The sequence below is a fragment of the Pristiophorus japonicus genome, chromosome 15, assembly GCF_044704955.1.
Source record: "Pristiophorus japonicus isolate sPriJap1 chromosome 15, sPriJap1.hap1, whole genome shotgun sequence".
Classification (NCBI taxonomy): Eukaryota; Metazoa; Chordata; class Chondrichthyes; family Pristiophoridae; genus Pristiophorus; species Pristiophorus japonicus.
Window position 1 is genome coordinate 96,440,752 of NC_091991.1, and position 16,481 is coordinate 96,457,232.

Genomic DNA, 16,481 nt, shown 5'->3' on the forward strand with positions numbered 1-16,481 from the left:
TTTCGTTCCCAGTCTTGGTCACCTTGCAACCACGTCTCTGTTATGGCTACCAGATCATGCCCATCTGTAACTATTTGTGCCGACATCTCATCTAATTTGTTACGAATGATGCGTGCATTCAGATAAAGAGCTATTAAATGCTTTTTCCTACCATTTTCTCCAGCTATGGCCCCAGTTTCTGATACACTCTTATGTTTAGAGATTCTGTCCCTTGCTGTCACGCTCTGGTTTTCCTTTCCCCCAGTGCTACCAGGTTCTATTGCCTTCGCTCTGCTCTTTGAGCTTTTAGGTTTCTGCTCACCTGAACCCTTCACCGCCCCGCCCCGCCCCCCTCCCCCCCTCCCCCCAACCCCCACTCCACTAATTAGTTTAAAGCTCTCTCTGCAGCCCTAGTTATTCGGTTCGCCAGGACCCTAGCCTGTGACCTGGCTCAAAAAGGGCTGGATTGGGCATTAAATATTCCTGGATATAGGATGCTCAGGAAAGAGAGGGAAGGAAAGAAAGTAGTTGGGGTGGCAGTATTGGTCAAGGAGAATGTTACAGTGCTGGACAGAGAGGATGTCCTGGAGGGGTCAAGGACAGAATCTATTTGGTTAGAGTTAAAAAATAATAGTTGCACCATTACACGACTAGGTGCCAACTAGTGGGAAGGATACAGAGGAGCAAATTTTCAGGAAAGTTATAGAGAGGTGCAAGAACTATATAGTGATAATGGGGGACTTCAGTTATCCTAATGTAGACTGGGATAAATATGGTGGAAAGGGCAGAGAGGGGAAGAATTTCTGATGTGTGTACAGGAAAACATTTTTGATCTGTACGTTTCCGGCCCAACGAAAAAGGAGCATTGCTGAATCTGGTTCTGGGGAATGAGGTGGGTCAGGTGGAGCAAGTGTCAGTAGGTAAACATTTAAGGAACAGTGATTATAGTATCATAAGGTTTAGATTAACTATGGAAAAGGACAGGAAGCAATCTAGAGTAAAAGTACTTAATTGGAGGAGGGCCAATTGCAGTGGGTTGAGAACGGACCTGGCCCGGGTAAATTGGAATCAAAGATTGGCAGTCGAACAATGGGCTGCCTTTAACGAGGAGATGGTTCGGGTACAGTCGAGATACATTCCCACAAGGGAGAAAGAAAGAGCAACCAAAGTCAGAGCTCCGTGGATGACGAAAGAGATCGAGAGTCATTTGAAGCAGAAAAGGAGCACATATGACAGATGTCAGGTTGAGAATACAAGTGAGAACGAGGCTGAATATAGAAAATTCAGCGGGGAGGTGAAAAAGGAAATAATAGAGGCAAAGAGAGAGTGTGAGAATAGATTGGCAGCTAACTAAAAGGGAATCCAAAAGTCTTCTATAGGCATATAATTAGTAAATGGGTAGTAAGGGGGGGGGGGGGGGGGGGATTAGGGACCAAATAGGAGACGTACGCATGGAGGCAGAGGGCAGGGCTGAGGTACTAAATGAGGACTTTGCATCTGTCTTCACAAAGGAAGACAATGCTGCCATATAGACATAGTGAGCGAGGAGGTAGTGGAGATACTGGATGAGATAAGAATTGATAAAGAGGAGATACTGGAAAGGCTGGCTGTACTTAAAGCAGATAAGTCACCAGGATAGAATGCATTCTTAGATGCTGAAGGAAGTTAAAGATGGAAATAGCCCAGGCACTGCCCATAATCTTCCAATCCTCCTCAGTTATGATGAACCTTTATAAAACACTGGTTCGGCCTCAAATGCAACAAAAAAAAGGTTTCAGACAACCAGGTTTATCACATTGCCCCTTTTTGGGAAAGGGAGTGAGATGGAGACAGAGAAAGAGAACAACAATAAATCCTTACCTCCTCATCAGGCATCAGCCTTCGTTTGGACTCTTTAACTGGGAATCCACTGCCAAACTCCTTTGAGGTAATGTCAGCACCATATTCCACAATAACATCCTCTTCAATGCTACTGACAAGTCGCCAAAACTCCTTCTCTACTAACTCAGTCGGAACCATCTGCCAGAGAGAGAGAGAGAGAGAGAGAGAGAGAGAGATAATGCAGGACCAGCTTCTTGGGGTGATGGTGGTGGCGGGGGCGGGGGCGGGGGGGGGGAAAGAGGAGGGGGAGGAGCGTAACACACCCAACGACTGAGCCTTTCTTTTCTGATAAACCAGAGCATTCTGCTCATTTACCTGTACTTCTCTCTCATTGACAGGACCTGTGATATATCACATGAATCTAGCTCCATCAGTTCCGTGGAACATATGTGACACACATTCCAGCTCATGTTATTCTCGACATTACATGCAGGCATAGGTCATAGGGGCATGTATTCAACTATTGGATTTGTTTTGCAATCGTGGGTGGCAACAATGACAGCCTCCCACACTAAATCACAACCTTAACTCATGTTGCTGGCACCCATTTATTTCACTGAGATAGTACATCCTGGAGAAATCAAAAATACATTTTACAAATACAATGAACAGATCTTTGTTGCCAGCTATTATTGCTGTCTTCTATTAGCAGTGAGCAGAACACAAGCAAATCCAGTGTGCTTGGGTTTAACACCTTGCCTTAACGTTTGAGTCATTCCGCTCAGGGGTACAAAGTGCCGTATGTTCAGTCCCAACCAGCAAATCTAAGAAACACAACTCTCCTCAAATTGCTGTGCTATCACCGGTTACAGCACTCGTAGTCCAACCACACGAGAGCAAAAGTACCCAATACTGATCTCATCAGTCATTATTCCATTACAGTTTAAGCTGACTTCAGTCACTATTTTCTAATTTTAATTTCAACATCACCTCCTTTTCGACCCCTACCCACTCTCGTCCCACCTATCCCCCCCCCCCCACAGCCCCACCACCTACCCCCCACCACCTAACCCCCTTACCCCCCAACGCCAACCCACCTACCCCCACCAAACCCCCACATCCCACGCCACCCCACCACTCCACCTTCCACCCCCCCCCACCACCTAACCCCCTTACCCCCCCCACGGCCCCACACTCCACCTACCCCACCACCACCCCTCACTCACCCCCCCCCCAGCCCCACTCCCCCTACCACCCTCCACCCCGCTCCCACAACCTGGGCTTGTGTAGAATGTCCTTCCCGCAATGCAAAGGACAACATTGGAGAAAGTGCATTTTCTGAGTCACTGCTTAGTGGTAGTGACTCATCCAATACCCGTGCCCCTACTCAATGGCCAAGGGCTGCAACAATGCATTGTAAATTTGCAGTTAAAATTTACAAAATAAAAGAAAATGCAACACGATACCCGCCCACCCTTGCCCAAACCTACTATGACTACAAATGACTAGCTATCCACTCACCACTTCTTCCTTCACCATGACCCTCTCCATTTCCATGAAAGTTCTCCATTTAGTGACAACGGCCTGGAAATCCCGGCCTCCCAGGTCTGTACAGAGTGAGTACGGACCCGGAAGGCATCGCAAAAGTCGGTTTTCAGCTCACAACGCGCATGTGCTGAAAACCAGCTTTTCCAATCAGTCATAGATCCTCCGCATCTCGGGAGCGAGGACATTCGCACAGGCAAGATTGCGGTATTTATCCATATCTTGCCCAACAAATGTCCTGAAAACTCTTGCACCTGATAAAAGCAGGCGCATAGCTTACTTTTACAGGCGTAAGAATTTTAAAACACACAAAAATATAATAAAATTAAATTTAAAAACTACATTTTATTGTTAAAAACCCTGCCCACTACATTAAGTTTATTTTTAACCCTAATTACAAAACTTTTTTTTTTAATTGGAAAAATATATATTTTTTCGAAGACATTAACTTTAATTTCAATTAATTTTAATTGTGTGAGGTGTGTTTTTTTATTTTTTATGTGGTGTTTAGTGTGTTTGTTTATTTTTCTCATTAATAGCAATGAGAACTGGTAGATACGAAGTTCTCGTTACTATTAATGAGCAAGCTGTGGATGCTGTACCTGATTGGCTGAGCAGTCACACGTTCTGCGTGGGAACCTGGAGGACGAGAGCGCGCTCCGCAGCGCAGGAAGAGAAGGCCTCCCCACCGGAATCTCACGCTCCTCCCGGACCACCAGGTACTTTCGCAAAAATTCTCCAGTCGGAGGCGTTGGTCCAAAAGAAACCCCCGAGCGGAATTTCAGGGCCAAAGACTGAAATGAATACACCACAAGACTGACTGCAGTGAGTCTGCTGTTAATTGAAGATCTCTTTTTTACTGATCACCATTTCAATTTCTCTTCAACATGAAGGAACAATGATATATTTCCAAGTCAGGATGGTGTGTAACTTGCACTTGCTGCCCTTGTCCTTCTCGGTGGTGAAGGTCACAGGTTTGAGAGGTGCGCTCAAAGAAGTCTTAGCGAGTTGCTGCAGTGCATCTTGTAGATGGTACACGGTGCGCCGGTGGTGGAGGGAGTGAATGTTGAAGGTGGTGGATGGGGTGCCGATCAAGCGGCTGCTTAGTCCTGGATGGTGTCGAGCTTCTGGAGTGTTGTTGGAGCTGCACTCATCCAGGCAAGTGGAGAGTATTCCATCACACTCCTGACTTGTGCCTTGTAGATGGTGGAAAGGCTTTGGGGAGTCAGAAGGTGAGACACTCGCCGCAGAATACCCAGTCTCTGACCCGCTCTTGTTGCCACAGTATTTATGTAGCTGGTTCAGTTAAGTTTCTGGTCAATGGTGACCCCCAGGATGATGATGGTGAGGGATTCAGCGATAGTAATGCCGTTGAATGTCAAGGGGCAGTGGTTAGACTCTCGCTTGTTGGAGATGGTCATTGCCTGGCAAGTAATACGAATATTACTTGCTTAGGATCAGGGCTGTACTATTCCTACAGGAAATCCCACATCGTCATAATATCTGGGAGATGTCCAGAGCAATGCACTTATCCCTGGGAGGAGAGAATACAATTAACTAATTCAGGAGGCTAATTACCCCAAGCCACCATTGAAACTTCAGTGGCTCTGGTCTGGAAGTGCTAATCTGCTTGTGCTCTCACCAAGGATCACAAGGAAATGTAGATCAAATAATATTTTACTCTGGTGCATCTTACTGCAACAAGGGTCTTTTACTTGTATATTGAAAAAATATGTTCATATTTCTAACCCCCCCATGTGCTCGGATGCACCACACCTGCAGGGATAAATAGGTCATAATCATCTGATTCTGATAAGCATGTACCGTCTACAACTTGCTATAGGAAGATTCTAGCCTACATTCAGAATACACAACTCCGCATTGATCAAAATGTTCTGCACATGCTGCAGTGAAGCAACAAACATACTTACATGTACTGGCATATTGAAGTAATCTGACTTGAAGTTATCCGCCATCTCACCAAAGCTCTGTAGTGTGTACTCCCTGACTGCCTGCTCAAAGCCAAATGCCTCAGGGGGCTTACTGCATGCCTGTGTGTGCAGAGGAGAGGGGAAAAAGAGATTCAAGCAAAGGTTGCAAGACAATTCAAGCTCACTTCTGATACTTTTCCTCCCATGTCCAATGCAAAATTCCATTTCCATGGGCTAGTGTTTGCTCCCAATAAACCAAAATGTTACCTTCTGCAAAGTATCTGGCCACAAGGTGATCTTTCCCCAACAAGGTACACAGCAGCAGAGTATCAGTACACACTTCTGATTTCTCCAACTGATGGAAAAGCCCTCCAGAAACCAATGAATTATCGAGTAATTTTAAGACAGATGCAGAAGCACAAATAACCAATTAAGCTCAATTACAATAAGTCACCTAATTAATAACTCGTTCAAAATAATAACACTTATAGCTCTTCTCTTCAGTAACTTTGGCAAGTTGGAACCACAAATCCATGATGGAAAGCGATTTACTCAAGAAATGAACTCCATGGAGTCCTTCATCAGTCTTAGTCCGTATGAGATGGGAACTAAAGAACGAGACCGGCCACTACTCTATACGCACCCCCTCCCTTCCCTTTTGACATCAAGCCCAGAGATAAAAAGGTACATGTACAATTAATCAAAACGGTCAAGCAAGGAAAAATTTCAACAGGCACAAAAACGATCAATATTCTCACAACACACCTTTAAGACAAAGCATAGCTGCACCACTGTTGCTCACTAGACCCCTGACTGGATAATTGCAAATGCTACAATTATAGACAGCCTTGTGACCAATTACTTCGATTAAAATGTTCAGATTTGTGCTAGATATACTATCTGACCTCCGAGCTCAGCTTCCAACCTCGCATCATAACCTCCGCCTCTGACATCACCTGCCTGTCCCATCAGCTACATAAAACATCCATGCCTCCAACACCTCCAGTCTTCACTACTCCAATCCACTCCTGGCCGGCCACCCATCCTCCGCGCTATGTAAACTTCAGTTCACCTGGAGCTCTGCTGTCCGTATCCCCACTCACTAATGCTGGCTCCGGTGAACATACTCTGCCACAGACATGAAAGGCACTAGCCCAACCGGACATGCCATCACCAATACCAACCCACACCTGTCAAAGCACGCCTCAATCACTCGCACTGTCCTATCCCAGGATGGAAAAGAACTTCATGCAATACGTAGAATTTAAACGCCTCATCCCACTATTTACTTGATCTCACCCTACCAACATATAGAATGATAGAATGACAGCACATACAGCTCATCCTGCCCGTGCCGGCTCTTTGAAAGAGGTAAGCAATTAGACCCACTCCCCTGCCCGTTTCCCATAGCCCTGTAAATTCTTCTGCGAGGATTTATCCAATTCTCTTTTGAAAATTATTATTGAATCTGCACCCACCACTAATGCTCCTTTAAAAAAGTGTTCGTGGGATGTGGGAGTCGCTGGCAAAGCCGGCATTTATTGTCCCAAATGGCCCTTGAGAAGGTGATGATAAGCCGCCTTCATCAACCACTGCAGTCAAGGTGAAGGTGTGAGGGAGAGTTTTCCAGGATTTTGACCTGGGGACGATGAAGGAACGACAATATATTTCCAAGTCAGGATGATGTGGAACTTGCGAGGGGAACTTGCAAGTGATGATGTTCCCAGGCGCTTGCTGTTCTGGTCCTTCTAGGTGGTAGACGTCACGGGTTTGGGAGTTCCTGAATTGCATCTTATAGATGGTACACACTGCAGCCATGGTGTGCCAGTGGTGGAGGGAGTGAATGTTGACGGTAGTGGATGGGGTGCCAATCAAGCGGGCTGCTTTGTCCTGGATGGTGTCGAGCTTCGAGAGTGTTGTTAGAGCTGCACTCATCCAGGCAAGTGGAGAGTATTCCATCACACGCCCGACTTGTAGATGGTGAAAAGGCTTTGGGGAGTCAGGAGGTGAGACACTCGCCACAGAATACCCAGCCTCTGACCTGCTCTTGTAGACACAGTATTTATGTGGCTGGTCCAGTGAGGTTTCTGGTCAATGGTAACCCTCAGGATGTTGATGGTGGGGGATTCGGCAATGGTAATGCCATTGAATGTCATGGGTTGGTGGTTAGACTCTCGCTTGCTCGAGATAGACATTGCCTGGCACTTGTGTGGCATGTGGCGTGAATGTTACTTACCACTCATCAGCCAAAGCCTAAATGTCATCCAGATATTGCTGCATGTGGTCATGGACTGCTTCATTATCTGATGAGTTGCGAATGGAACTGAACACTGTGGAATCATCAGTGAACATCCCCACTTCTGACCTTGTGATGGAGGGAAGGTCATTGATGAAGCAGCTGAAGATGGTTGGGCCTAGGACACTGCCTGAGGAACTCCTGCAGCGATGTCCTGGGGCCGAGATGATTGACCTCCAACAAACACAATTATCGTGCTTTGTATGGGGAGACAGGGGAGAGTTTTCCCCGATTCCCATTGCCTCCAATTTTACTTGAAGTTCCTTGATGGGGGCAGATTTAGGGTAGTTAAGGAAAAGGACAAAGGTGGACCAGGAATAAAAGTTTTCAATTGGAGTAAAGCCAATTTTGCTCAGCTGTGTTGGGATTTAGCCAAAGTGGACTGAAAACAGCTACTCGATGGTAAATCAGTGTCAGAGCAGTGGGAGGCATTCAAGGAGGTGATCCTGAGGGTACAGAGCAAGTATGTTCCCTTAAAAAAAAGGGTGGAGCTAACAAATCTAGAGCCGCCTGGATGTCAAGGGAAATACAGGGTGAGAAAGAAAAAAAGGGAAGCTTATGATAGATACCAAGAATTCAATACGAGACCTGGGTGTCGTGGTTCATCAGTCACTGAAAGTTGGCATGCAGGTACAGCAGCTGGTGAAGGCGGCAAATGGCATGTCGGTCTTCATAGCGAGAGGATTTGAGTATAAAAGCAGGGAGGTCTTACTGCAGTTGTACAGGGCCTTGGTGAGGCCACACCTTGAGTATTGTGTACAGTTTTGGTCTCTTAATCTGAGGAAGGACATTCTTGCTATTGAGAGAGTACAGCAAAGGACTGATTCCCGGGATGGCAGGACTGACGTATGAAGAAAGACTGGATCGACTAGGCTTATAGTCACTGGGATTTAGAAGAATGAGGGGGGATCTCATAGAAACATGTAAAATTCTGACGGGATTGGACAGATTAGATGCAGGAAGAATGTAGCCGATGTTGGGGAAGTCCAGAACCAGGGGTCACAGTCTAAGGATAAGAAGTAAGCCATTTAGGACTGAGATGAGGAGAAACTTCTTCACTCAGAATTGTGAACACAAAGGTGTTGAGGCAAGTTCGTTAGATATATTCAAAAGGGAGTTAGATGTGGCCCTTACGGCTAAACGGATCAAGGGGTATGGAGAGAAAGCAGGAATGAGGTTGCATGATCAGCCATGATCATATTGAATGGTGGTGCAGGCTCGAAGGTCTGAATGGCCTACTCCTGCACTTATTTTCTATGTTTCTAATACTGCAGAAACTGTACAGAGGAGTGTAGGATGTGCAGGGGTGCAATTAAAAAAGATATCAGGAAAGCAAAGAGAGAGCATGAAAGAATGTTGGCAAGTAAAATCAGGGAAAACCCAAAGATGTTTTATGAATATGATTAAAAGCAAGAGGATAACTAGAGAAAGAGTAGTGCCTATTAGAGACCATAAAGGAAATCTGTGTGTTGGCCTGAGCAAGAACACGGATGTTGGTGCATCTATCCTGCCATTGCGTAGGTGATACTTCTCCAGTGCTCTGAGGTGCCTGCTGCACATAGTCCATGCCTCTGAAGCATATAGGAGAGCGGGTATCACTACTACTCTGTAGACCATGAGCTTGGTGTCGGGTTTGAGGTCCTGGTCTTCAAACGCTCTCTTTCTCAAATGACCGAAGGCTGCACTGGCACGCTGAAAGCAATGTTGGACTTTGTCATCGATGTCTGTCCTTGTTGACAGTAGGCTCCCAAGGTATGGAAAATGGTGTACTTTGTCCAATGCCTCATCATGAATTTTGCTAACCGGGGATGGGGGGGGGGGGGGGGGCAGTGCTGTGTAGTGGGGGCAGGTTGGTAGAGAATCTTTGTTTTACAGATGTTTAGTGTAAGGCTCAGACTCTCGTACGCTCCGGTGAAGGTGCTGACGATGGTTTGGAGTTCGACCTCAGACTGTGCACAAACGCAAGAGTCATCTGCATAATGTAATTCAATGACAGAGGATGGGACGACCTTGGATCTGGACTGGAGTCGACGGAACAATTTCCTGTTTGTTCTATAGATTAGCTCCACTCCAGCAGGGAGCTTGCTGAGGGTGAGATGGAGCATTGCAGTAAGGAAGATCGAGAAGAGCGTTAGTGCAATGACACAGCCTTGCTTGACCCCGGTCTGTAAGTGAATTGGGTCTGTGGTGGATCCATTGGTCAGGATCACAGCTTGCATGTCATCGTGGAGCAGGCGGAGGATGGGGACAAACTTTTGAGGGCAGCCAAATTTGAGGACACTCCATAATTCTTCACAGTTGACAGTGTCGAAGGCCTTTGTGAGGTCAAAGGCGCCCATGTACAGAATCTACATTTCTCTTGATCTCAGCTTGAATATGTGCCCAGTTGTGGGCACCACACTTTAGGAAGGATGTCAGGGCCTTGGAGTGTGCAGAGGAGATTTACTCGACTGATACCAGGGATGGGGGACTTCAGGTACGTGGAGACATGAGAAGCTGGGGTTGTTCTCCTTAGAGCAGAGAAGGTTAATGATGAGGGGATGTGATAGTTTAGATAGGGAAAAACTTCCCAATGGCAATAAGGTTGGTAACGTGGGGACCAATAACTGTTAACAGAGTTAAGATAATGGGCCAAAAAAAGCAGCAGGGAGATAAGGAGAAATTTTTTTACGCAGTGAGTTATGATGATCTGGAAAACGCTGCCTGAAAGGGTTCAACAATAACTTTCAAAAGGGAATTGGATAAATATTTGAAAGGGAGAAATTTGCAAGATTATGGGGAAAGAGCAGGGGGGAGTGGGACTAATTGATGAGCTCTTTCAAAGAGCCGGCACAGGCACGATGGACCGAATGACCTCTTTCTGTGCAGTATGATTCTATGAATTTTCTGTGGGATGTTTTGACTCCTGAATGCACAACTGCATTTTCTAAAGAATTAAACAAAAACAAAAGCCTCCCTGGGCAATATCAAACATGATGCACTATAATCCAACCGAAACAAGGAAACCAGTCTGTCCTCACCAGGGCACATGATGTCAATGCTGTGAAATGCTGTAGCAATACCCGCTCTCCTGTATGGCTCAGAGACATGGCCCATGTGCAGTTGACACCTCAAGTTTGCAGGAGAAATATCACCAACGATGTCTCCGCAAGATCCTACAAATCCCCTAGGAGGACAGACGCACCAACATTAGTGTCCTCAACCAGGCCAACGTCCCCAGCATTGAAGCACTGACCACATTTGATCAGCTTTGCTGGGCAGGCCACATTGTCCGCATGCCAGATACGAGACTCCCGAAGCAAGCGCTCTACTCTGAACTCCTTCACGGCAAACGATCCAAAGGTGGGCAGCGGAAACCCTCAAAGCCTCCCTGATCAAGTGGAACATCCCCCACTGACACCTGGGAGACCCTGACCCAAGACCGCCCTAAGTGGAGGAAGTGCATCTGGGAGGGCGCTGAGCACTTAGAGTCTCATCGCTGAGAGCATGTAGAAATCAAGCGCAGGCAGCGGAATGAGCGTGCACCAAACCAGTCCCACCCACCCCTTCCCTCAACGACTATCTATCCCACCTGTGACAGGGACTGTGGCTCTCGTCAGGTGACTGTTTAGCCACCAAAGGACTCACTTTTAGAGTGGAAGCATGTCTTCCTCGATTCCGAGGGACTGCCTATGATGATGATGAATTACTATACAACTGCTAGCACCCAACATCAGCCAGGTCTCCCCACGGCCAACTCCTCCCTGTGCTGCTCGGTCAGTCACTTTAGGACAGCACAGCACACATTAAGTTCAGTGAAGATTCATCCACACAATCCCAATTTATCACCAAAAAGATTTAACTTTCCACACTAACCAGGTCGAATGAAATTTCCAATTCAGCATTCGGTGTGGGTTCTGTCGGGCAGACCAAAATTGAAAGCCCATGTTTCATTCCAAAATATACAACTCATTCATCACTCATTCTTCAGCCATAGAATTGAACTTTTAGTACCTTTGTGACCATTATAAAATTCAAACCCTGCAAAAAATGCCACAATGGGAGACAAGAGCTGCACAATTTGCTCCACTTGTGGTTTAGGAGGTAGCCTTACTTCGGCAATAAACTGCTTGCAGCTGCTCGCAGTGATGGAGTCGCTGTCAAACAGAGCTCAATTTATTGAAAAATGACCAGTGGAAAGTAGGTTGAGTTTTCTTACAAGGCAAACCGAGCATTTTATCACCTCTTCAACCTGCTGGCAATATGGAATAAAAACTCAAAACCACAGCAGCTTCTTACCTCAGCCACACACTTGGGGCACCTCCAGTCTCCCCTGGGGACATCCACAAGGGGAGGAATGAGACAAAAAGTGTGGTAACTATCATCGCAGCCATCACACAACAGCAAGCGGTCTTCATCATCCCCACGTGCACATACTAGGCAAACGTACAGGTCAATCTGCAGGAGTACAGGTATCGGTGAGTGAGAAGTTCCATTTACGAGCTGAACACATTCACAACAGTGTCAGTCACTTTATACTTTTGCATCTTTACAAAGAGTGGGCAGGGCTTAACACAGCCAGATCTGACCAAGTTCTTCAAGACTGGAGGAGCCAGCAGAATGAATAAAATGGTCTCCTTCTAGATAGAAATATCTCTGATTCAACAAGGGAATTCAATTCTTAATACAAAGGCAAAATACTGCGGATGCTGGAACCAGAAATAAAAACAGACAATATTGGAAATACTCTTCAGGTCAGGCAGCATCTGTGGAGAGAGAAACAGAGTTAACGTTTCAGGCCGTTGACCCTTCGTCAGAGCCAGAAAGTTAGAGGTGTAACAGGTTTTTAAGCAAGTGCAGGGGCAGGGAAATGGGAGAGGGGGAGAAAGAACAAAAGGGAAGGTCTGCGATAGGGTGGAAAGCAGAAGAGATTAACAGACAAAAGGGATGATGGTGTGAGGCAAAAGGAGCCCAGCCTTGCACCATTTTAAAAAGAGGAAAGAGCTAATCGGGGTAATTACAGGCCGGCTAGCTCAACATCTGGGGGGAGGGGGGGGTTATTAGAATCTTTAATTAAGGATGAAATTACCATGTAGCTATTGGCCCGGAATTTGCAGTCCCATCATTCCGCCTTTGAAACTGACCGCAACTTCAGGATTTAGCACGTGCGCAGCCAAATGTGGAAATCCTAAAGTTGCCATTTGTCATACAATGCTCCTCCACAGGCTGCACTGTGCCAGCCAGGCCACCCCCACCCCACCTAGCCCAGCCCGTAATCAGTGTCATCTCTCAAACCAGGGAAACTGATGAAAACTTCGGCTCTTCCACAGTAACACCACTTGAAGGACATAAGTATGACAAAAACCAGGGCAACAGATTAGAGAAAAACTGATTTTAAAGGGGTGGGAATAGAACTTGGGAAAATAGAATGGGCAACAATATTGGCAAAAAAACAATGTAGAACATCAATGAGAAACATAAAAGAGTGTTCCACGGAGTGCAGGAATATATTCCGCTAAAAGGAAAGAACAAAGTAAACACGAATGAGACTCCATGGAGCCATGAGCCCTGAGGGTGAGGAAAGAGGCAGACATTAAGTACATAGACAGCAGGGAGTACATGATAAGAGAGAATATGAAAAGATTAGGAGAGAAGTCAAAAAAACAATTAGGAAGGCAAAGAGGAACTATGAAATTGCATTATCAAGGAACATAAAACAAAATAGTAAACTATTTTACAGGCACATCAATAAAGAAGTGCATTTAAGCTGCTGGACCGACATCCCGTATTGGATAAGCCAAAACTTCTTCCAATTAAACATTGGGAAGATCAAAGCCATAGTCTTCAGTCTGCCAAAAACTCCATTCCCTCGCCACTCATTTCATTTTTCTCCCTGGACACGGTCTGATGCTGCACCAGACTGTTCGCAACTTTTGTGTCCTATTTGACCCGGAGCTGACATTCCGACCTCATATCCTCTCCATCACACAAACTGCCTACTTCCATCCACCTCTGTAACATGGTCCGTCTCCACCCCTGCCTCATTTCATCTGCTGCAGAAACCCTCATGCATGCTTTTGCTACCTCTAGACTATTATATTGCTCCCCATCCTGCATTCCACCCTCCAACCTCCATAAATTTAAGCTCATTGAAAACTTTGCTGTCATATACTAACTAGTGCCAAATCCCATCACCCTGTGCTCGCTGACCTACAGTGGCTCGCGGTCCACGAACACCTCCATTTTACAATTTTTATCCAGGCGTTTAAATACCTCCATGGTCTCGCCCCTCCCAATCTCCGTCACCTCCTCCAGCCATACAACCCTCAGAACTCTACACTTTCCTCCAATTCTGGCCTCTTGTACATGCTCGATTTTAATCACCCCTCCATTGGCGGCCATACCTACAGCCGTGTCGGCTCTAAGCTCTAGAATTCCCTCCCTAGACCTTTCCTCTCTTCCTTTAAGACACTACTTAAAACCTACCTCTTCGGCCAAAACTTTCAGTCACCCGTTCTAATGTCTCCTTTTTTGGCTAGGTGTCAAATTTTGTCCGATAACACTCCTCAGAAGCACTTTGTAACATTTTACTATGTTAAAGGTGCTATACCAATGCAAGTTGTTACTGCTTGGGGTTCCAGTGAAGACTGCTCCTGTGTAAGCAAGCATCTATGGGTGTTGAGCCAGAACGACTTAGGATCATCTTCTGTAAAAGTCATGGCCGCATGACCCTTATGGTGGCTTTTGGGTAGGAGGAAGAAGTTTATATTTTGATTGCCTGCTGGCGGCTAGGTCTCCGATTTACTAAACGTGGCCCGAGCCAGTGTCCTGCAGTTTAGTCTGAAGTATGGGCAAGCATGCCTAAACCACACGATGCCACTCTAGGAATAAAATCATGGCAGCCACCAGTGCAGAAGGCGTCCACTAACTGGGTTTACTCAGCAGCCAATGTCAAAGGATGCCCATGAGGCTTATCACTTTAACTTCACTCTGTGGGCCCAAGTTTCAGCCTCAGTTGCTCCTGATTTTTTGGAGCACCTGGTGTAGAACGGAGTATCTTAGAAATTCAAATTCTCGGCATTTAGTTTGCTCCAGTTCGAGTCAGTTAGAACAGTTTCACTTTGGAACAGAATTTTTTTTTCAAAAGGAGGCGTGTCCGGCCACTTACGCCTGTTTTCAAAGTTTCGGCAGTGAAAACTTACTCCAAATTAACTTAGAATGGAGTAAGTGAAGATTTTTGTACGCTGGAAAAAACCTTGTCTACACTTTAGAAAATCAGGCGTAGGTTACAAATCAGGCGTAGGGAATGGGAGGAGGGGGGTTTAAAGGGAAGTTTACAAACATTAAACACTTCAGTTTTACAAATAAAGAGCTATCATCAATAATAAATGATAAAAACATCAATAAATCAACCAATAAAAATCAAAAAAAATTAATAAGAAATCATTTTTTTTTTAATCAATAAATAAAACATTTTCTACTTACTGACTGCAGCACCGGGAGCCCTCCAACAGCCCCCCCACCCCACCCCCCCAGTGTGTCTCTGTCAGTGTCTCTATCTCTCTGTCTGTCTGTGTCTCTCACTCTCTGTCCGTGTCTCTCACTCTCTGTCCGTGTCTGTGTTTCTGACAGCGAGGGGTGGAGGGGAGGGGGAGGATGGGGAGGGGGGGTGGAGGGGTGGAGGGGAGGGGGAGAGGGGGTGTAGTGGGGGAAGAGAGGGTGGGGGGGGGAAGAGGGGGTGAGAAGGGAGGGAGGGGAGGGGGTGTGAGAAGGGAGGGGAGGGGGGTGAGAAGGGAGGGAGGGGAGGGGGGTGAGAAGGGAGGGAGGGGAGGGGGGTGAGAAGGGAGGGAGGGAAGGGGGGTGAGAAGGGAGGGAGGGAAGGGGGGTGAGAAGGGAGGGAGGGAAGGGGGGTGAGAAGGGAGGGAGGGAAGGGGGGTGAGAAGGGAGGGAGGGAAGGGGGGTGAGAAGGGAGGAGAGGCAGGAGGAGGGAGGGGAGGGGGGAGAGAAGGGAGGGAGGAGGGGGGGAGAGAAGGGAGGGAGGAGGGGGGGGAGAGAAGGGAGGGAGGAGGGGGGGTGAGAGAAGGGAGGGAGGAGGGGGAGGGTGAGAGAAGGGAGGGAGGAGGGGGGGTGAGAGAAGGGAGGGAGGAGGGGGGGTGAGAGAAGGGAGGAAGGAGGGGGGGGGTGAGAGAAGGGAGGGAGATGGGGGGGTGAGAGAAGGGAGGGAGGAGGGAGAGTGAGAGAAGGGAGGGAGGAGGGGGGGGGTGAGAGAAGGGAGGGAGGAGGGGGGGGAAGAGAAGGGAGGGAGGAGGGGGGGGTGAGAGAAGGGAGGGAGGAGGGGGGGGTGAGAGAAGGGAGGGAGGAGGGGGGGTGAGAGAAGGGAGGGGGGGGAAGAGAAGGGAGGGAGGGGAGAGGGCAAGAGAAGGGAGGGAGGGGAAAGGGGGAGAGAAGGGGGGGAAGGGAGAGAGAGAGAGAGAGAAAGAAAGGAGAGGGAGGCTGAACGGGCCGGGCCCGGCCGGGCCCAAGACTTCGAGCTTAGACTTACAGGATTGACAGGTAGGAGGCGTCGGGTCCAGAGGGGGTCGGGAGCGCGGATCGGGGGAGGCGGGTTGGGAGATCGGTCGGGAGCGGGGGAAGCGGAGGTCGGGTCGCCGGGGGGGGGTGGGGGGGTGGGAGCGGGAGCCAAGTCGGGTCAGGTCCGGAGGAAGCAGGAGCTGGGCGTGGGAGGCAGCCTTATGCACGCAGCCCCAGTGAGGCCATTGGGCCAGGGCTAGGGGATTGCGTGCTTCGGGCCCCTCCCACACAGTTTTGGGCGCTGGAGCTACTGCACATACGCGCCCACTGTAGCGCGCATGTGCAGAGGTCCCGGCACTGTTTTCAGCACAGGGACCTAGCTCCACCCCCTACAGCTCGTGCTGCGCCGCGCCGAGGGC

At 47.7% G+C, this 16,481-nt stretch overlaps 1 protein-coding gene across 2 annotated transcripts in view; it reads right to left on the reverse strand.

Annotated features, from left to right (window-relative positions):
- kdm5a (lysine demethylase 5A) overlaps positions 1 to 16,481 on the reverse strand; it is a 316,406-nt gene that overhangs the window by 198,467 nt on the left and 101,458 nt on the right. For both annotated transcript variants that reach the window (XM_070900728.1, XM_070900727.1), the window contains exons 8-10: positions 11,851 to 12,009; positions 5,277 to 5,396; positions 1,840 to 1,998 (exon numbers count right to left, since the gene is read on the reverse strand). In XM_070900728.1, the coding sequence (XP_070756829.1) occupies positions 1,840 to 1,998; positions 5,277 to 5,396; positions 11,851 to 12,009 (438 nt within the window). The remainder of the gene's footprint in view (positions 1 to 1,839; positions 1,999 to 5,276; positions 5,397 to 11,850; positions 12,010 to 16,481) is intronic.